The sequence below is a fragment of the Orcinus orca genome, chromosome 7, assembly GCF_937001465.1.
Source record: "Orcinus orca chromosome 7, mOrcOrc1.1, whole genome shotgun sequence".
Lineage (NCBI taxonomy): Eukaryota > Metazoa > Chordata > Mammalia > Artiodactyla > Delphinidae > Orcinus > Orcinus orca.
The window spans coordinates 117,344,272-117,366,676 of record NC_064565.1 but is presented as its reverse complement, the minus strand read 5'-3'; the positions used below and the strand labels follow the sequence as shown (position 1 = coordinate 117,366,676).

General features: G+C 43.5%; 1 protein-coding gene across 7 annotated transcripts in view; it reads left to right on the top strand.

Annotated features, from left to right (window-relative positions):
* The window catches only part of COL6A3 (collagen type VI alpha 3 chain), an 86,201-nt gene that overhangs the window by 6,679 nt on the left and 57,117 nt on the right, over positions 1-22,405 (top strand). For 3 of the 7 annotated variants that reach the window (XM_033424518.2, XM_033424529.2, XM_033424522.2), the window contains exons 2-5: positions 9,772-9,889; positions 11,408-12,025; positions 17,449-18,051; positions 21,698-22,282. In XM_033424518.2, the coding sequence (XP_033280409.2) occupies positions 9,772-9,889; positions 11,408-12,025; positions 17,449-18,051; positions 21,698-22,282 (1,924 nt within the window). Of the gene's footprint in view, positions 1-9,770; positions 9,890-11,407; positions 12,026-17,448; positions 18,052-21,697; positions 22,283-22,405 lie in introns of those variants that run through there. The other 4 variants (XM_033424543.2, XM_033424548.2, XM_049712370.1 and 1 more) reach the window with 2 other exon arrangements.

The following is a 22,405-nucleotide window of genomic DNA, read 5'->3' as shown; positions in this document are numbered from 1 at the left end:
TATCTGGGCAGTTAATCTGGAGGTTCTTCAAGTTGCCTTTATGGGGAGAAGGAAGGTAACCCCAGACGGTGCTCGGCACATCCTCACGTGACCTCATTCCGGGAGGAGGCTAACTTGTCAAGGCTCAGTCAAACCCTCCCTTTCTGGATTGCTCTGTTCTACTGCGTGAGCTGTTGAACAGTCATTGTTTATAAACAAGATAGACACTTAAAAAAAATGGAAGTATAGTTGATTTAAAATATTGTGTTAGTTTCAGTTGTACGGCAAAGTGATTCAGTTATACATATGCATATATATGTATATTCTTTTTCAGATTCTTTTCCATTATAAATTATTACAAGATATTGAATATAGTTCCCTGTGCTATACAGTAAATCCTTGTTGGTTATCTATTTTATGTATAGTGGTGTGTATCTGTTAATCCCAAGCTCCTAATTTATCCCCTTTCCCCTGGTAACCATAAGTTTGTTTTTTATGTCTGTGCGTCTGTTTCTGTTTTGTAAATAAGTTCATTTGTATCATTTTTTAAGATTCTATATATAAGTGATATCATATGGTATTTGTCTTTCTCTGTCTGACTTACTTCACTCAGTATGACAATCTCTAGGTCCATTCGTGCTGCTACAAATGGCATTATTTCATTCTTTTTATGACTGAGTAATATTCCTTTGTGTATATATATATATACACATACCACAACTTCTTTATTCATTCATCTGTTGATGGATACCAAAAGTCTACAAATAATAAATGCTGGAGAAGGTGTGGAGAAAAGGGACCCCTCCTATACTGTTGGTGGGAATACAAATTGGTACAGCCTCTATGGGGAACAGTGTGGAAGGTCCTTAAAAAACTAAAAATAGGGCTTCCCTGGTGGCGCAGTGGTTGAGAGTCCACCTGCCGATGCAGGGGACGCGGGTTCGTGCCCCGGTCTGGGAAGATCCCACATGCCGCGGAGCGGCTGGGCCCGTGAGCCACGGCTGCTGAGCCTGCGCATCCGGAGCCTGTGCTCTGCAACGGGAGAGGCCACAACAGTGAGAGGCCCGCGTACCGCAAAAAAAACCCCAAACCCCCCCAAAAAACTAAAAATAGAACTACTACATGACCCAGCAATCCCACACCTGGGCATATATCCAGAAAAGATGAAGACTCTAATTTGAAAAGATACCTGCACCCAATGTTCAGAGCAGCACTATCTATAATAGCCCAGGCATGAACAGACACTGTGTTACTTGAGCCAAAGATCTTGGGCCCAGTTCTGAGTGTCTAACAAGGATACCAGTAGGTGGCAGTGAGACCAAGTCAATACACAGGATCAGAAGACTTAAGTTTCGCTCTCACAGAACACACCTTCAGAGCCTGGGTCGAGCAGATAATTGTTTACAGATGTGTACACGTGGCTGCTATTTTCTTCTCTAGCACAATTTCATAGAATGGAAATGCGAGATTCAAGTTGTAAAATAAACTGTAGAAGAGCAGCTTCTGATGCATTTATTTGGAGGAATCTTCTTAGAGTTGTTCCAAATGGATTGCTTTTGAGGATTCCCCCAAAGCTCTTTCAAGTAGCAATAACATGTTAAATTCCGCTCTCCTCCTTCGCTAACCGGAGAAGATTAAGTCCTCCCTCTCATAGCTTCCTCTCTGGGGACAAGAATGGGGGCTCTTTTCCCAGGATTCAGGCAGGAAAGAGAAGAAGGGTAAGAAAAAGAGAGAGAACTAGGGTGGCTGCAAGCTAGAGACCCCTAGGGTTTACTGAAATGTGACTTTTCATTTCACGGCAGGTGGGCATAGTTCTGTCGCTGCAGTCTTCCACTATTTCTGCAGCTCCCACTTAAAATGGGACAGTTAGGAGTTAACAGAAGTCCTAGAACTTGTTAGGAGGACCAGCCTGATTCTAAAAAGCAGTGCTTGGAGGAGACCAAATAAATGACTTCAAAATGGGAGCTCTGGATGTATTTAAGTCTTTGTTTGAAAAAGATTGCCTTGTGTGCATGTGTGTGTCTGTCTTAGAAAAGATTTCCAGACATGGAAAATGAAAAAGCTTCTGAGGAGACTTAATGAAAACTAATTTCATGGAATTGCACAATGGCTGGGGAATGTCACTGGACTCTGAATACAATTTTGAGTTGAAGGCCCATGTAGAGCAGTCTTCATAATAAGAGATATCTTTTTAAGTTTCAAGTGGACAGCTACAGAAAGGAAAAAGGCATCTCAAATTCTTTTCAGAATGAGGCTGAGTAAAAAAAGGAATGACTAATGCGCAATAGAAAGATAAGAATTTAATGAACTTCTCTGGTTGAATCTATTGCCTTTAGGACAGAATCTGTGACACAAAGCAGCTTGACACCCCACCCAACACGAGGGTCTCAAGCAGCCAATTTTGACTTTTTTCATATTTGAAAGATCAGCAGCAGACAAATGGCGTCTGTTGATACAGAATCTGTGGTGTGTCACCACCAAAGAAATTTAGTGTATTTTTTCCCCGAAAGATGTCGGGGGTTTCCTTGAGATTGGGGCCAAATCCGGCACATCCTCTTGGGGTTTCCTGGGGTTCTTCCCTTGGGCTTTGGAAACACAAACTTTCATTAGGATTCTGGTTCAATTTTTTTTTTTAATGTGGCAGTGGGCAAAACACTATGCCTCACCTGTTTTCAGTTTCCCAGCTATAAGATGGGGGAAAGTCCAGCCATGGGGCTCCTGGGAGAAGGGCGTGAAATCCCACCCACGAGACAGGGGCCCAGAAAATATGACTTGTGCTCTTTTGTCTCTATTTCTTGGGGGTGGGAGGGAGAGTTAAGGAAGGGTAATGGGAGGGTGACTTGTTCCCCCTTATTAAAATGGACAAACTGGGTGATCATTTGGGGAGATGCTATTTGACGTCTTTTAAATCTAAATGAAAAAAATTCTCCAAGCTTTGTTGCCAGGAACTGCAGTTTTAAAAAGTGGGATGCCATGACATGGTAAACACTAGGAGAGATTTAATTGCAAACAAAAACGTTAACAAATATTCACCAGCTGGTCTAGGAATGCTTGAGCCCCATGACTGGCTCCTAAGCCCTGTGGCAGGAAAAGTGTGTGGATCTAAAGGCCTTTTCCCCACCTGGGAATTCAGCTCGACTGAACATGTGAGTCCATTAATCATCAGTGGAGCCTGGATAACTCATCATCCAACAAACATCATTTTCTGTCCTTCACTTTCAGGGTTGGAAGAGCTTCTCCCCTCTGCCCTCCTGCGCCCCCCTCTGCCTTCTCCTCCCCTCCCCCACTTCCCCTCCCCCCTCTTTCCCTCTCCTCAACATCTGGATAGGTTTTAGAAAAGATAATTCCAGTGCACTGAATGTTTTTTCATTACTTTGTGTCCCAATGAGAAGGAATTCATTTAGGGGTCCACTCTCTTATAAGATTAAGATCTTGGAAATAAAAATCTTTACATATAATTTTCAACCAATTTAAAATTCATTTTCCTTAGAGAATAGTTGAAGTAACTCATTAGTGCCTCAGAAAGACATTAAGACTTTGTTCTATCATGATTTTGATTTTATTGAGCTCTACCAAAGACTACCAAACTTTGGAATTTGTTAATAGAGATCCCACACAGGGATATAGGGATAGTATAGGGATAGTATAGGGACAGTATAGGGATAGTATAGGGACAGTATAGGGATAGTAAAAACAAAACAAAACCAAAACCAAAACCAGTGAAACCTACTCAGTGCACAATTCACCGATGTTCTCTGTCAAGGTTGTCTGCAGAGAAGCCTGAAGCTCGTCCCATCCCACACTCAGCAGTGGTCATGTCCTATTTTTTCCACATGGATTACATTGTCCAATGCTTTGCAGTGAGGTCCTATACTATTTTTTTGCCCTCATTCCAAAACAAAAATGCTACTTTAAATTCTGCCTCTTGTGCACGGATCAAGTATTTAAAACAATTGAACTGGACCTCCCGGAAGAATTGCATCAAATCTTTTTCTCGAAGGAGTGGTGCTTGAACTTTAGTGGGGAGTTAGACTAGAGGCGGTTAGAATCACATGTGAACTTGGATGCTATCCCCAGAGACTCCCACATACACAGAAACAATGTTGTACACTTTTGGGGGAGGTTGGCAGATCCTTTGAAATCTGTGGATCCCATATTAAAAAAAAAATCTGTGGATCCCACATTTTAAAAAAAGTTCTCGACCAATCAGAGTATCACAGGCTGTCTTGGAAAGGACAGTATGTATTTCTGGAAAGAATCCAGTAAAATTTAAATAATGTGGGCTGACAATTTTCCCACAAAATAGTTTTCTAGTAGGATGCTTACTGCTGGTAAATTTAATGGAAAGAATCAAGAATGACATATGTGTGATGTACTTTAACATTACTCTGAAGTGTATATCCTCAATTAAGAAAACTTACAAAGACCACAAATACTGCCTGTGCTGTTTTTTCTTCAAAAGGCAAACTCAGGAATAGGTCTAGCAGAGTGTGGGGAAGAAAGGTATGACCGGATGGAAAGACCTAGAAGATTCCTAGAGTAGAACATGGTCTTGCAGGATTTCTAGAGAGCAATGGGGCAACACTGGGGCCGTGGCTTGGGCATTCATCCTCAGTGAAGAAAACAGACCAACCAGCCAAGCGTGGGTTTCTGTACTGCCTGAGGGGACTCCCCTGAGCACGGGCCAGGACTTGGGGACGCTGGGGAACCAAAGCACGGCGCGCTGAGGACTGCCCTCCTGTATCGTGCAGATCCGTGCCTAGCACGTGTTGACCATTTCAAGCCAAGAAGATTGGGCTGTGTTTTTGGAATGGCACCATTATCACCACTGGCTGTCACTTCACTGTAGAAAGAAATACGTTCTCTTGATGACTGACCTTCTGAACATCAGAAAAACCTTTCCTTCTCCCTGTTGATACATTTCCAAGAGAAAGTTGTATTGACAGGTGGCTTTGTATTAGGTGCTGGGGTTGTATCTTCAAGCTTTCAGAATTTGAATCACAGGGTAAATTTGTTTTATCACAGGTGATACTTTCGGTTTGACCTCCCTGGAAAATCCAAAGCAACAGTGGGTCTTGGAATCCATTCTCTTGTTTATGGTTTTGTCTTTTTCTATCCCACCAATTTGGCTGACTGGGCTGGCCTGGGGCCCACACTCTGTTGTCTTGCTGTTCCTCACAGCTGGGCCACAGGATCTGGACCCCAGCTCCTCCCTCTGGGACTGATCTCTGGCAGGAAAAATCATGGGACTGAGCCCACTTCATCCACGTCCTTGGGTGACACCTTCGATAAGGGGCTCCTTGGCCCTCTGTGCATCTTGCTAAGAAGTCCATCTAGACACGAGTCCCCTGCCAAGGCCAGGTCGCTAATTAACCAGACAGATTTTTCCTTTGCTGTCATTATTTCTGTTGCTCTAGATGGAAAGGTTGAGAACCTTAGACCACCCTTAACATTGTCTTCCTTAGCAATGAGGGGAAAATGGGATTCCTGAATTATATATACAACGGACAACCACAAATAGAATCACCAGGCCCATGGAAGGCCTATGGTGAGAGGAAGGTCAAGGTAGGAAGGTCAAGCAGGTACAAAAGCTTAGGCCTTAGGCGGACCTGATTTTGTAGCGTTGATGACACTGGTTGGGGTAGAAATAACTTTTGTACCACATCTCAGTGTTCATATCAGATACTTTTCAGTTTCCTGGGACTGAAGTCCTCTTCCCCAAACCTTAGTATTTTGCTGCCAAATACTTCTTTACTTCTTCCTTTCCAAATATTATTTAGGAGCAAGGACAAATGTTGTGTTATTTAATTATAGGGGCACATACATATGCTTTAAGAAGATATGTGCTGTTGTATTGTTTTCCCGTTTTAGCTCTTAAAGACTCATGCCTCAAAAAAAAGATGCCACATTTATACCATTCCTGTTAAACTGATGGCCACATTTTAGGTGTATGGAGTAATCCACACTTCTAAAAATCTCAGGTAACTTTTCCTATCCTTTGAAAGATTGTAGTAAAGCACACATGACATAGAATTTACACGATTCTAAACTGTATATCCTCAATTAAGAAAACTTACAAAGACCACAAATATTGCATGTGCTTTTTTTCAAAGGACAAACTCAGGAATAGGTCTAGCAGAGTGTGGGGAAGAAAGGTATGACTGGATAGAAAGGCCTGGAAGATTCCCAGAGTAGAGCAAGTGAGCAAATTTAATCATTTTTAAGTGAATAGTACAGTAGTGTTATCTACGTGTACCTTGTTGTGTAACTGATCTCTAGAACTTTTTCATCTTGCAGAACTGAACCTCTGTACCCTTTGGACACTAACTCTCCTTCCCACCTCCCCGTCCCTCTAGCGACTACCATTCTATTTTCTGTTTCTAATAGTTTGTCTATTTCAGATGCCCCACGTAAGTTGAATCTTGCGGTACGTGTCTCTTTGCGACTGGCTCATTTCACTTATCATCATGTCCTCAAGGTTCATTCATGTTGTAGTCTATGACAAAATTTCTTTCTTTTATTTCAGGCTGAATAATATTTCATTGTATGTATATACCACATTTTCTTTATCCATTCATCCATTGATGGGCATGTATGTTGTTTCCACGTCTTGGCTATTATGAAAAATGCTGCATTAAACTTGGGTGTATATATATATATATCTTCAAAATCTTGTTTTCAATTATTTTGGATATGTACCCAGAAGCTGGATTGCTGGCTTATATAGTCATTCTATTTTTAATTTTTGGAGGAACCTCCATACAGTTTTCTAAGTGGTTGCAGTGTTTTACATTCACACCAACAGTGCCTAAGAGTACCAATATTTCTACATCCTCATTAGCACTTCTTGTTTACTGTTTGTTTGATAGTGGCCATCTCAGTGGATGTGAGGCAATATCTCATTGTGGTTTTTGTTTGTTTTTGTTTTAACATCTTTATTGGAATATAATTGCTTTACAATGTTGTGTTAGTTTCTGCTGTATAACAAAGTGAATCAGGTATACATATACATATATCCCCATATCCCCTCCCTCTTGCGTCTCCCTCCCTCCCACCCTCCCTATCCCACTCCTCTAGGTGGACACAAAGCACCGAGCTGATCTCCCTGTGCCATGTGACTGCTTCCCACTAGCTATCTATTTTACATTTGGTAGTGTATATATGTCCATGCCACTCTCTCACTTCATCCCAGCTTTCCGTTCCCCTTCCCCATGTCCTCAACTCCATTCTCTACATCTGTGTCTTTATTCCTGTCCTGCCCCTAGTTTCTTCAGAACCACTTTTTTTTTTTTTAGATTCCATATATATGTGTTAGCATATGGTATTTGTTTTTCTCTTTCTGACTTACTTCACTCTGTATGACAGACTCTAGGTCCATCTGCCTCACTACAAATAACTCAATTTCGTTTCTTTTTATGGCTGAGTAATATTCCATTGTATATATGTGCCACATCTTCTTTATCCATTCATGTGTCGATGGACACTTAAGTTGCTTCCATGTCCCAGCTTTTGTAAATAGAGCTGCAATGAACATTGTGGTACGTGACTCTTTTTGAATTATCTCATTGTGGTTTTGATTTTCATTTCTCTGATGCTGAGTGTTTTCTCATATGCTTATTGGCCATTCATATGTCTTCTCTGGAGAAATGTCTATTCAAGTCCTTTACCTATTTTTAAATCAGATCTTGTTGTAAAGTTGTGGGAGTTCTTTATGTGTTCTGATATGAACCCCTTATCAGATATATGGTTTGTGAATATTTTCTCCCATTCTGTAGCTTGCCTCTTCACTCTGTTGATTGTTTCCTTTGCTGTGTAAAAGTTTTTAAGTTTGTTATAGTACCATTTGTCTGTCCTTGCTTTTGTTGTCTGTGCTTTTGGTGTCATATGGAAGAAATCATTACCAAATCCAATATTATGAAGATTTTCTCCTATATTTTCTTCTAAATGTATAATAGTTTCAGGTCTTACATTTACATTTATAATCCATTTTGAGTTAGTTCTTTGTAAGTGGTGTAAGGTAAGGGTCCAACTTCATTTTTTGCATGTGGATATACAGTTTTTCCCGCATCATTTGTTGAAGAGACTATCCTGATCCCATTGTGTAACCTTGGTACTGTTATAGAAGCTTATTTGACCATATACTTGAGGGTTTGTTTCTCGGATCTTTATTTTATTCCATTGGTTGACATGTTTGTCTTTATTCCAGTCCCATATTGTTTTGATTACAGTAGCTTTGTAATATGATTTGAAATCAGGAAATATGAGGTCTCCAGCTCTATTTTTCCTTTCTCAAGTTTACTTTGGCTCTTCTGGGTCCTTTGAAATTCCGTATGCATTTTAGGATTTGTTTTTCTGTTTCTACCAAAAAATGCCCCAGAGTGAGAGGTTTTTGATTTTTATTTATACTGATGATGATTACCTTTTCATGCTGTAATTCCCAAGGCCGCCTTCTTAATCTTCAAACCCTAACAATGAACTGTAAATTATGATGGTAACCCAATCTCTCCAGATGAAAATATTTAGGTTTCTTAAACCAAATGGGACTTCTCGCTTGACTGTAGTCTATACCACATAATTTTCAATATTAAATAGTACTGCTTGAAACTAAGGACAAGAAAAAATAACCAATAATTTTGACCGGCACACCCCTCCTCTCTGATGCTGTTACCCAAGGCTCTGACCAGGGAACCCCTGCCAAGTCTGGGTAAGGGTAAGAAGAGTCATTGATACACATGCACAGCTGTAGCCAGGACCAGCTCCAGAATCTGTGGGCTTGATGCAAAATGAACATGAAGGGTCCTTGTCCAAAAGTTATTAAGAATGTTAAGACAGCAACAAACAAATCATTAAATCAAGCATGGGGTCTAGTGGGTCTGCACAGGTCATATACCCAAGACCTAAGAAAGAGTTGGGGGAAACCAGAGCCTTGGATCAAGGGGAAGAGAAAAGAGGTGATGTCCTGCAAGGGGACCTAAGCCCAGGTGGAGGAGACCTAGGCTGGCTCTCTGGAGGGTCATAAGGAAGAGCCCAGACCCTCAAGCTGCTGTCACTGGAGATTGGAGGGTGAAGATGCTGACCTGAAGGTTTGGTGTAGGTCAGGGTGCTTTCAGATGTGGCATGGGGAGAAGGTGGTGTTTGCTTGAAGGGAAAAGTGATGGTGACACAGCCCACTGCGCCCATCCAGATTTGAGCCCGGCTGGCTGGCAGTTAAATTTGCATGGGAGACCACGCTATGTGGCCGTCAGCCCTCCTGACTAGCTTCAGTCTTGCTAATTCAGTACCCCAGGGTGTGCTCCATCCTGTGATTGGCGTTGGACACACAGCAGGTTTTTGGTGGAGGAAAAGTGCTAAATATTAACAGAGAATGAGGGCAAGATTCGAAATGGTCCCAGCTGCCATGGTTGTGTTGGCACACGTTGTGATTTGGATGAAGCCCGTTCCCTCCCTGAACGGAAGCTTCCCCGCGGGATTCGTTTAGACACGATTGACAGTTAGGCTGGGCGTCACCAACCTGCCCCTTTGTGCCTCTGAGCACCTTTTCTCCTGACCCTTTTTCATTCTGCCATTTGTTTCGTGATATACTATTTTTGCCTGCCTCAATTGAGAGGAAAAAAAGTTGAACTGCACAATTTTTAGCTATGGCCAAAGTCCTACAATCACTAGACTCAAAGATTCTCATGTCTATGTTTAGTCAAAACTATTTTTCATAAAAGGGATAAATCCTTGATTCATTCGTTAGTAATCGGGGAGTCGATACCTGATCATTCTCCTTTGTCCTGTTTTCTCTCGTAGGTTCTCACTTGGTGCTTAGACAAAATCAAAATGAGGAAGCATCGGCATTTGCCTTTAGTGGCCATCTTTTGCCTTTTTTTCTCAGGCTTTTCCTTTACTCGTGCGCAACAACAAGCAGGTAAGATCCAGAAACATCTCTTCATTTCATTAAAAGGAACAGTATTCTCTGATTTTAGATCTTAGGCATCATGTGCTGAATATAGAGCTTAGATGAGCTTTGAAGAGATAGCCAAGCCATTGACTACAGGATGTTCATTTGTTTTACAGACTTTTTCCTCCTCTTTATCCAGTGAGAGAGAGGTTCTTTTTACTGAAACTTGGGTTTGATATCTTGGCGGTGGTTTGCAAGTGGTTTGTTTTTACCTTGGGTGTGAGCAGAAAGTTTGTGTCGAGAATATTTTACCGTCTGAAGAGCTTTCCCACATTTCTGGCGCTGGTTGATGTCTGAGCACATAAAACCCAGGGAAGACAATGGTTGAGAGCAAAAAATTATTTTCCCTGAAAAAACAACAAAAACAAACACACATGTCGCCATTTCTTTCTCAGTCTGGACAGGAAAAGACGTTTTTCATCCAGAATCATCAAATCTTTAAATATCAGTTTCCCCAAACTACTTAAAAATGGATCCCAACTCATCCTATTAAGAACTTGCTTGCAGAGTTCTAGAAAAATGAGAAATGGTTCATGTATTATGAGCTGGGAAGGAGTGACTTGGGTCCCTCTCCTTTGCTTGGAGAGCTGAGCTTCTCATGGGGATTCTCCCTCTGGACCTGGTAGTTCTTAGATGGCGGCCTGGTGAGGACCACCTCAGTGCCAGGGGAGCATGGCTTGGGGCATCGGGTCAGCCCCAGGTGAGTAGAGTCCAGGGGCCTGCTGTGCACAGCCAGCCTGGCCCAGTGCAGAAGGGCACTTCCCAGCCACCCACAGCCTGGCACCTGGAGCCTCTTGCTCCTACTTTTAAGAGAGAACTGGATTCATCTTTGAAAGAGATGAATACTGTTCAGCATCTAAGAGGGCTTGATGGCTCTGAAGATGTAGTGATGAGTTAGGGTACCTTTCTTCATGCTAAAAAGTCTGAAAAAAATGAGACTTTGCCCTTCCTTACAGTTATACAAGTCTTCTTAAGATGTATTTATAATACTTATTTTTCTGGCAAATTACCCAAAGCATGGGAGGTAAAACTGTAGTAGATTTCAGTGTTCTATCTTGTCGGGGCCCAGTTTCAGACCCAAAGCTGAGGAAGGAATTTCCAAGATGATGCTTGGCTACCTGTGATAGGGTATCCTTCCTACCTGAGCAGGTGGGTCTTGGGGTTCAAACTACCACAAAGAATCATCTAGAGTTAAAGGGCATGCCAGGGAATGTTTTTCCCCATTGTGGAACCTGCTACTGGTCCATGTATGGCAGTCATTGCATATGGAACTTGGGTCAATGACTGGGCACCGGCAGCTGTTGGGTCCATGTGTCCAGGTCCCTGTTTCTCAGGTAAGTCAGCGTCCCCGCCTGTTTCACACATGAGGTGTAAATTATTTAGTAACAGCAGAGTGGAAACTGAATGAGTTGAGGAAGGCTTTGCACTGATGGGAAGTCATTTCTTGAACAGGAGAAACATCTAAACCAATGTCTTTTTTTAAAGATGTCAAAAATGGTGCTGCTGCCGATATAATATTTCTAGTGGATTCCTTTTGGAGCATTGGAAAGGAACATTTCCAACTTGTTCAAGAGTTTCTATATGATGTTATAAAATCTTTAGCTGTGGGAGAAAACGATTTCCGTTTTGCTCTGGTCTGGTTCAACGGCAGCCCAGATACCGAGTTCCTGTTAAATACGTATCGTTCTAAACAAGAAGTCCTCTCCCATGTTTCCAACATGTCTTATACTGGGGGAAGCAATCAGACTGGAAAAGGATTAGAATACGTAATGCAAAATCACCTCACTGAGGCTGCCGGAAGCCGGGCCAGTGATGGAGTCCCTCAGGTTATCGTAATGTTAACTGATGGACACTCGAAGGATGCCCTTGCTCTGCCTTCAGCGGAACTTAAATCTGCTGATGTTAACGTGTTTGCAATTGGAGTTGAGGATGCAGATGAAGGAGCGTTAAAAGAAACAGCAAGTGAACCGCTCAATATGCGTATTTTCAACCTAGAGAATTTTACCTCACTTCATGACATAGTAGGAAACTTAGTGGCCTGTGTGCATTCATCCATGACTCCAGAAAGGGCTGGAGGCACAGAGACCCTTAAAGACATCACAGGTAATGGCAACATCGCCAAGCTGCTGCCTGCCTTGCTCTTCTTTGGAGATAAGCTTGGCAACCGCTGGCATTAAGGCAATATTATGGCTAAAAGATGGTGGGCGGATTAGGGAAGAGATGCCTGTTCACAGGTCTAAAAACAAAGGTTTGAATATTCTCTGTAGTCTCCTTCCAAAACAGAGCAATTCATCTACCTTCAAGAGGAATTCTTTGCTTTTGAGACAATTAATATTCTAACTCTAAAAAAGCACATCCTGATATTATGACCCCACAAGAGGTTGCTTCTACCTTCCTTGGACAAGACAGACTCAGCGTGGCTGGGCAGGTATCTAACAAAAATCCCTTCATTGTTCCTGGGATAGAGAGCCTGTTTCCTTTAAAGAAAGCTCCGTGTCTGAAAGAGTTTGAGTGGAGGGGGAAGGGGGGGGTCCACTTTGGGTCCAGTGAAGCAACACGCAGAGCTCCTCTCTTTGACTCAATGGGATTTATTTCAGAGATTTGATGGAATTAGAATTGTGAGAGGCCTTAGAGATGATCCAGTCCAAATCTATTTTGAAGAAATTGAGTTTTAGAGCTGGAGGCCCTTACATGTTGGCTCTGGAGTGGGTTTTCCCACTTCTCCTCCATGCTGTCACCATGGCTGTGCCCATAGAGATGCTTCTGAGATTCCAATGGTCCTCATCAGTGCCACTCTGGAAGTACCGATGATGCAGCGACTTTACATGGATGTGTTCATGCATGTTGATGTGCATGGAACTAATTGTCCGGCAAGTCACTTAACCAGTCACACCTATTAGCTCTCTTGCCAGTGCTAAGTGCCTAAAGACTGATAGGGAAGGAATTCCACAGGTAAATTTCAAATGTATTGCACCACAGCAATTCTGACCAGGGCTAGGCTTCCTCATCAGCAACGAGTAGGACAGAGGGAACTCCCTGTGTCCCCAAATGAGTCCATGTCGCCAACTGACTGTGGGTAGGAGAGAATTCTAGGAGAATGGGCAGAAAGCTAGGGTGGGAGAGCTCAAGCAAGAGATGAGCTCCAGAAGGAGAGATGTGTGTCCCACAAGATGAAGGGAAAGGAGGAGAAGGGTATCATATTTCTAAGATACTGAGGTGGAAAGGGGAGACGTTGAGAGTGTTCAGGTTGAGTTGGCATCAATCATCCAATAAGAGAAGATGGCAGAGGGAGAGAAGCAGTGGTGCTTGGGAGTTTGGAGGAATCGAAGTTATTTTTGAACAGCTGCAACAGGGCTAGGAGGAAAGGATCACAAAAAAGGATCAAGAAGAAACTGCTGACTTGCAGTGATGTTCAGTTGTCATCAGAGACCACAGCCTGGGGTCTTGTCCATGAGCGTGGTTCCCTGGTGTTCTGAAGATATCTCAGGCACTCTTGGAAGAAAAAAGCTACCAGGTTGGAGCTTGCAAAGAGAGGATGATAGAGGGGCAAGAAGATCTTCCTGGGAAGGAAATTTATCATTGCTAAGACGGTAGCTAGTAAATTCCTGAAATAGCCCGCCTTGGGGACCTGGCTGGGCAGGGAAGCAGATGAGAGCTGGAAGGGGCTGGGAGACTTCTGGAAAGCCAGAGGAGCAGGGGCCGGGAAGAGGCAGAAGAGACCTAGAGGCAGTTGAGGAGGAGTCCAGAGAAAGGCTTTCTGGATTATGATCAGAATAATGGTGTTTTTAGGCAAATAGTACTAGACATCAGTTTTTCATAAGACAGATTCTGAAAACAGGGAGTGGGGAGCAAGATGGGTAGATGTCATTAGATAGGAGCCGGGCAGGCAGATCGTGGTTAAGAGAAGGGTTACAGAACTAACCAACCCCGAGGCGTTTCAGGAGATTAAAATGGTTTCCCCAATGGTTATCCGTGATTTCAGCTTTGATGGGGTGGGAGGGCTCATGACCCTACCAGTGGGTCTACTTCTAAGAGAGGCGTAATGCACAGTCTGGATTATTTGCATTAAACCTGAATAGCATTCCCTACTTCAAATGATGTGTCTCACCTCTGCATTATGACACGGGTGTCGATCCTGCCAGATTACAGGAAAAGAAGGTGGACCCTGAAAGCACCCCAAACCAAGCACTGCAGGTTACAAGGAGGTTACAAGATGGCAGCTCTAATGACCTTTTCCATTGGCTACAATGTGCTCAGCATCAATAATCCACTAATCATCGCTTTTCTGAATATAGGGATAATAACTCATCCATGTCAAAAACAATGAAAGGGATCAGGTGAGAAATGGAACATCTTCTCTTTATTGGTGTTTTGGCCAATTCAGGAAAAAGGGTGGATGAGTTTGCCATTATGTTTAACCGTTATATAAATGGATAAACGATTAGATTACCATATGAATGCTAAATGAGCCTGTCAACATAGTCTGTTTCCACACAAATGACAAAACCTTTGTTTTTATGCCAAGAAAGCATCTCTGTCTTCTAGTGTCCAAGCCGCTAGCAGCACCGGGGTGGGATATTAATCCATTTATGTTGTCTTTTCTAATTAACTTCACTCTGCAATTCTGCCAGTATCATGTCCCACTGCATGTTCCATAGCAAAAAAAAAAAAAATAATAATAAAAATTCTCTGCTTATAGTTTTTGGGAAAGGTAGTCAGGAAGGCATTATGGAGATTGCTAATAAGTTAGGGCCATTTCTTTCCATTTCCTGCCCACTAGGTAGGTAACTTTTCCCCATGAATATATATATGATGGCGCTGTTCTAAATGAACTGTACTCAAGTAATCACTGAAAGTTGTGTTTTTTTAAATCCCTTTTATCAATGGATATAAAATACAAAAGCTTTACTAGAGCAAGAGCTAAAGGTGACCTATGTATCCGTGAGGATGAACTTTCTTTTCTTTGCAAAATATAAAGATTTAGAAAACTCGCAAAACCTATCTGCAGTTTTGTGTTTGCATAGGAAATACAAATGTGATCTTTTAAATTTTGCTTGGAAAAAGGAAGCATCCCATGAGCTAAGGAAAGCATTGTGCCCACACCAGTGTGCTCAGGAAAGTAGTGTTTCCAACGATGTTGAAGGAACCTATGATTTTTCCATGGCTGTTTCGAAACTTTTCCATAGAAAATGCCACAGATGGTGTGATACGTGAGCCATAAAAGCAGAAAACCAGACAACTTCACATTTTGAATTTTAGAAAGACCTGATTCCTCTTAGAGTTAATATCGATCCCTGGTATGCCTTGCTGTACACAGGAACCGGTCTCTCTTGTGTCTGTCTGAGGCTTCGGCTCTCCTGGATAACAGCATGCCCTTGTGTGTCCCATCATTGTGTGCATAAGAGGACAACGTGGTTTTTTCAGTGATGACAAATTATCCAACATTTTTCTATGACCTGCTGTGGTTCAGCTTTTTAGAAGAGCAGTAATCAAGGGTTTTCCCTCAGTGTTTGTTTATTTTATTTATTCTATTGTGAACCGCAATCAAAAAGTACATAATAAATTAATAAGGAATGAGTCATCTGTGATTTAGGGATCATTCTTCTTTTATTGATCTTAGGTTCAGAGTTAGTCCTTCCTTTAAAGGTCTCGGTTTGTTGAGTAAGGGGCAAATCTTCCTTTGTCCCTCAGGGTCATTGGTTTAGGCCTGGGAAGTGTTGAGGAATTTTGTGGTATGGTTTGCTGAACCTGGAGCTCCCGGCACCATGTGGGCCATTTCTATGGCTTGCAACATAATTCACACTGCTGACACCGCACCATCCCATAAGATCCTTCAGGAACCTTGCGGTTTGGTTAAAGAGTAGGAAATGCTTTGCAATTCTTAGCAAATGCTAAGTTAATATCTTATAAAACCTTACAAGATATTTTCACATTAGTATCTTTCCCTATGAAAGGAATCCCTCTACAAAATTGCTGTTAGGGGTTTCATGTATGTAAGGGGAGAAAGAGAGCAGTTCTGATTCCAGTAATCCCAACTGCAGCCATCCTTGGCTAAGATTCCCCAAGGGGAGAGCTTGGGTAAGAACATCATTTCACTATAGCAAAATTCCTTAATTCCATGAGACAAGATTTGTATCCTGTTTCCATTGTGGAAATAAAAGCAATTTTGTTGGTACCAGGAAAAATTAATTTTATGTATAAAATGTTCACTGTCATTAAAAATATCAGAATGAATGATTGTATGTATAATATTACAATTATACTCCAAACATAGCTTCCTAAAATCCAGAATATAAATACCATATATGCTCACATAAAATCTCTTCCTATTCCTAACATCTACTTAGGTTATTAAAATATATTTGCTAGAATAATTTTACTTTTCATATCGTTTAACTCAGCCAGATTTAAACATTCTAGCAGATGAGCCTTTGAAATATTCCACCCAGGTTCATAGTTTATTGATTGCTATTCCTTGCTCAGTGCTTCTATGAAACCCCCATTCTCAGTAACAGAATGGAAGTGTCATGTTTGCCATTGTGGGGAGCAAAGAGATCTTGGTCAGCCTTTTTATGTCCATTTGTATAACTCCGGAGCTAATTCTGATTCAGGGTTTACTAGATGCCCATGGGCTTGCCAGGCATCCGGTCTACGATGTCATAAAAATAAGGTTGGATAATTATGTCATGACTGGTTTCATATCACTCTGCTTAACATTGTTCTGCATTGTGTGATTGAATATAGAGGCAATGGCAAAAATAAATGAAGAGAACACTTAGCTGAATCCCAGACTTGCATTTGAGTTTCACGCAACTAAACGTCATTTGAGAAACAAAAATCAAACCAAAATGTATCAGAGCATTTTTGAATCAAAACCGTAAATGTTGTTTGAGTTCTTCTTTTCGTATTCCCAAAGTGGTAGATACACAGCCACTTTGGTTTTTAAAGTAAAAAAGAAGGAACAACAGTTGCTCAAGGAATCAAGTGTTTAACATACTGGGATGATGAATCACCAAACCCTAAATCTGGGATTCTGTCTTGTGCTGTGGATTTGGACAAAGAAAATTCTTATAATGACTTGAGGATTATAAGAGAAATGTCCTCAAATTAGAAATCATCTTTGGACCTTCGTTAATATACTCCTTTACTTTCTCCTGTAGGTATGGTAATGCATAATTCCATGCAGCTACAGTTCCCTCCAAATTCAGCAGAAAATTTCAGAATATACCCAGAAATTGAATACGTGTTGCAATTTGACTACAAAGATGGCACAGAAGAAAATTTGATATCAAATGCCCTACTAAACACCATCATTTCTGTTAAGAAATGATGTTAAGAAGTTGCCTCTTATCCATTCAGAATGCAGAACTAAAAGAGAATTTCACATTCCTTAATCAACGTGTGTTTTGTTTGTCCATATTTCGTGTTTCTTATTGGTTTCCCAAGAAACATGTCAGAACACTGAACGGTGCATGTGGTCACTTGTTCTAATGCTTTCACATTTTTTGCATTTCTCTCTTTTAAAGCACAAGACTCTGCTGACATTATTTTCCTAATTGATGGATCAAACAACACCGGAAGTGTCAATTTCGCAGTCATTCGCGACTTCCTTGTAAATCTCCTTGAGAGACTCTCAGTTGGAACTCAGCAGATCCAAGTGGGGGTGGTCCAGTATAGCGATGAGCCCAGAACGCTGTTCTCCTTAAACAGCTATTCCACCAAGGCTCAGGTTCTGGACGCAGTGAAAGCCCTGGGGTTCATCGGTGGGGAGTTGGCCAATGTCGGCCTGGCCCTTGATTTTGTGCTGGAGAATCACTTCACCCGGGCAGGGGGCAGCCGAGTGGAGGAAGGGGTTCCCCAGGTGCTGGTCCTCATAAGTGCTGGGCCTTCTAGTGATGAAATCCGAGACGCGGTCATAGCACTGAAGCAGGCTAGCATTTTCTCGTTTGGCCTCGGAGCCCAGGCCGCCTCCAAGGCAGAGCTTCAGCACATAGCTACCAATGACAACTTGGTGTTTACTGTCCCGGAATTCCGTAGCTTTGGGCTCGTCCAGGAGCAATTACTGCCGTACATTGTTGGCGTGGCCCAAAGGCACATTGTCTTGCAACCGCCAACCATTGTCACCCAAGGTACGTATGCTTTTCTCACCATCTGTGTGGTAGTGGGCTGTCTGTGTGTGTTTTTGTAGAAGTCAGGTGGGCACCTTGCAGAATGATTCGCCTCGGGAGAACCTGTAAGTACCCACAGCCGAGTCCTTCCACGATGAGCTAGTTCTTGGATGTGGTGTCTGTGACGGTTGCAGTGTTCCAAAAAAAACAGAGATCTGTGATTGAGTGGAAAGTTCTTTGTAGAGCATGAGTTGTCAAGAAAGTGTGCTTTTAGGGCTAATTCGGCAAACCTGTTACGTTGGTTATTAAACATCGTCGTATGATCTACTTATAATGCAGTCATCCTAAAAATGGATCTCTGGGGGTCATTATGGTTCTGAGACAGTTACTCCAGGATAATGGCATTGAGCTCTAAAAGTCAGCCCGTTAGAGTGTGCTGACATGTGAGAACTGTCTCCCCAAAGTCAGTTTTGTGATGCGTAGCAGGAGTGGCATTTCTGGAGGTAAGAAATAACAAAGCACTCGCTTGGGGGGATGTTTATGAAAACCGTTTTTCCTGTGTTTACTGAGTTGTAGAGTAGCTCTGTTGACGGAGAGATTATACACTCAGATGGGAGGCCTTTGGCAAAAGAGCCCGACTGGAGTCATTTTAAAATAACATATAAAGCTGAGCAAGTCAGATAAGAAAACACATTTCACGGACGTGGGAGGCGGGAAGTGTATTTAAAAATTTCAGTAAGAACCCAGTGGTGCTTGATGCTGCGGCAGGTAAAAATCTGGCAGATCCAGGTGGACCAGGTTACATCACTGGTGATCTCACCCATCCGTCAGGGATTTTATTATTAATGGTTTTAGGCATATTGCTGGGTGGGGTAAATTAAGGATTGATGCAAAATTGCATCCAGAAAATTCTCTTGATATTTCCAGACTTCCCTCTGATTGGAATACAATCTATCAATATTAGATAGATTGCATGGTTTTGGAAACCATGGGCTTGCATGGTTTTGGAAACAAAAGAATGACTTCCATAGGTTTTGTAAACACTCAGAGAGCGCCATGGCTGCTGTCCGAAGAGCGGGCCTTTGGTCCCAGGTCTTATGTTAACGAGCTGTGTGATCCTGGGCAGCCCACACAGACTTTCTGGGCTCCAGTTTTTTGAATTGATGACAGAGGACGAAAGGATATTTTTGTTCCAGGAGAAGTTTCAAGTTCATTTTTATCTATGGCAGTCCAGGCCCTTATTTCAGCTTTCCCTAGCTGACTTTCACTCCTCACTTACAAAACCGTCTTTAATCTTTGTGCTTCATCTGTAAATATTCAACAGATATTCTTGGCTCTCAGGTATGTGCTGGACACCAGGCCAAGCACTGGGGACCCAGACTGATGTGGCTGCTGGCTCGTTGCAGTATAATGGGGAGATAGATCACGAAAACGTAAACCAACAACCAGAAAACTACTCCCAGAGCGTGACAGATGAGGACGCTAAAGGGGGCTGTCAGGGAAAGAAGGGGGAGAGAGAGCTGTAGGTCAAGTGGCCAGGGAAGGCTGCTGTGAGGAGCTGCAGGACAGAAGCAGAAGGAACAAGGTGCCAGGTGTGGCGGTCAGTCGTGCAGCACGAGGGAACCTGGCCGCACCCAGGACTGTCAGGGGGAGGCGGGGCTGGAGCTCACTGGTGCCTGGAAGCCTGGAGAAGCCTCTGGGTTAGGGCGCACGCATCACCAGCTTGGGTGAAGTCCTCCAGTGGCTTCTATCTTTTTCAGTGAAGCTGGGGGGGACAGGAGGACCTGCTTTATTGGAGGTCAGGGTCCCCAAGTCACTGAGAAGAATCACCTAGGAGTAGCCTTGAGTCACCCTAAGAGGAGGGTGCAGAGGAAGACAGCAGCGAGGAAGGGCGATGGGGGCTGGACGTTTGCTGGAGGAGATTTTGCTTGGGAACAGGAGAGTGGGAGAGTGAGGACCGCCACCGGTCCTGGGCTTGCAGGGGCTTGGCGTCCTTGGGTCAATAGGGAGGTGAGGGCCTCAGTCGACTGGTTACAGGACCTTCAGGGTCACCGTGGTAAGGGTGTTCACACCCAGCCCCAGCAGAACCGTGTGAAAGAGGGGAGACGGCTCTTTTGGCATCTCGCAGCAGGAAGAGGAGAACTCTTACTGGAGGGGGAGGGAGGAGATGAGGTGGGAGTGAGTCAGCCCAGAGACTGGGGGGTGAAAGGGATCTGCCTTCCTCTCCATCTATCCATGTGTTGCATTCACCTTATTGAATTCAGGAAGCTCTGCATTTATCGTTTCAACTCCTACATCCACGGTATGGAAGGCGCGTTGTGAGAGTGGGTGTTTCCAGGTGAGCTCGCTCTCCTTGTATGTGTCTAGAAAGCACACATGTGGTTAGCTGCACAGCTGTGTATATGGCTTTTAGGTGTATATGGAGAGAGGGAGAGGGAGGAAGCAGGGGGTGTGGCCCTCAGGGTCTCTCAGCAGCGCCCCCCCCCCCCTGCCCCCAGGTAGGGAGAATCCATGTGTCTGCAGGCTTCGATGGAGAGCTGGAGGACTTGGAATTCACTGTTTACACCACGACTCAATGCCAAAGCAGTGGTCTCCACGCGCCTGTCCCTGAATGCTTTGTATCTATGGTACATTAACATGTTTTCTCTTAAAGAGGAGAGTTTGGACCAGTGCTGTCAATATAATCAAACGTCAAGTGAACTAAAGTGTTACGTGCCATCCATCTGACTGCAGGGGGTAACGAGGCCTCCTCATATGCAGATGATCATTTAATAAATTGCAAACACTCCTGCCTCTGCTTGAGCCATTTACGATCTTACGAGTCTTGGAAGCCTTCTCCGTTTTCTGGATGGGGTGCTGTGGTCCGATATGAGCCTCAGTTCCTGAGACTCAGGTGTGCTGCCTGGGTGTCGATACAGCAGGTGGACGCAAGTTCATAGTCACTTGGAGGCAGTGATCTTGTTAAGGTGTTTTTGCTTTGTGATTTGTCTTTGGGTTGTCATAACCTTAACATGTAACGTGGGACCTGCACAACGCCTCTCTCTTAAATGCAAATACTTCCAGGCCACTTCCTGGTTTTGACATTGATTTCCTTTTTATAAGTTTAGGATGCCAAATAATTGGTGTTTTTTTTTTCCTTGCCTGAAAAAATCAAGGCAGGGACAAGGGTACCGAAAGGAATAGAGGTGCTTATGCTTGTTCAAGTTTTGCACTTGGCAATAGGTGTTCATGAAACCAGGATTGTGAAGCACAGGGCTCTCCGAGCAGACACTGACTGCTTCTTTAATTATTTGAGCTATGGCTTCGTTCTCACCTCTAAAACCCAAGCTATGGATTTATGGTAGAAAAGAGCTTGCTGACATTTTTAGTGACAATAGGGTAAATAAGTGTTGAATAAATCTACGTTGATTTTTGTGCAACTGTTTTGTAAAAAGTACTAAGAGAGGGTGGGGGTTCGGGGAGCCCCACTTGCCAGCCGTAGGGAAGCTATAACTAGCGCAGCTATAACTAATGTGTGTGTTAGGACAAATTCCTCAGGGGCTCCCATGGACTTGACATTGGCCAGGGCAAAGGGAACTCCCCTTGGGTGGTGTTAGCTGTGTAGAGAGTCATACTGAATGTGATGCGTAAGGCTATCCTACTCACCTTGTCACGTTGCTACCTACAGTCATTGAAATCAACAAGAGGGACATAGTTTTCCTGGTGGATGGCTCTTCTGCACTGGGACTGGTCAGCTTCAATGCAATCCGCGACTTCGTTGCCAAGGTCATCCAGAGGCTGGAGATCGGACAGGATTATATCCAAGTGGCAGTGGCTCAGTATGCAGACACAGTGAGGCCGGAGTTTTATTTCAATACCTACCCCACCAAGAGGGAGGTCATAACCGCCGTGAGGAAGATGAAGTCCATGGATGGCTCGGCCTCGTACACAGGCTCTGCTCTGGACTTTGTTCGGAACAACCTGTTCACGGAGGCGGCCGGCTATCGGGCCGCCGAGGGGGTCCCTAAGCTTTTGGTGCTGATTACAGGTGGTAAGTCCTTAGATGAAGTCAGCCAGCCTGCCCAGGAGCTGAAGAGAAGCGGCATCATGGCCTTTGCCGTCGGGAGCAAGGTGGCCGACCGGGCTGAGCTAGAAGAGATCGCTTTCGATTCCTCCCTGGTGTTCATTCCTGCCGAGTTCCGAGCCGCCCCGTTGCAGGGTGTGCTGCCTGGCTTGCTGGCGCCTCTCAGGACCCTCACTGGAACCACTGAAGGTGCGGTGGGGAGGGTGTCAGACACGTGAGAGGGCTGTCTCCAGGCAGAGTCTCTGGGGAAAAAGCAAACCCAGGTTTTATTTGTGTTCAGCTGAGAGACACCTTTTAAATGATGGAAACCAT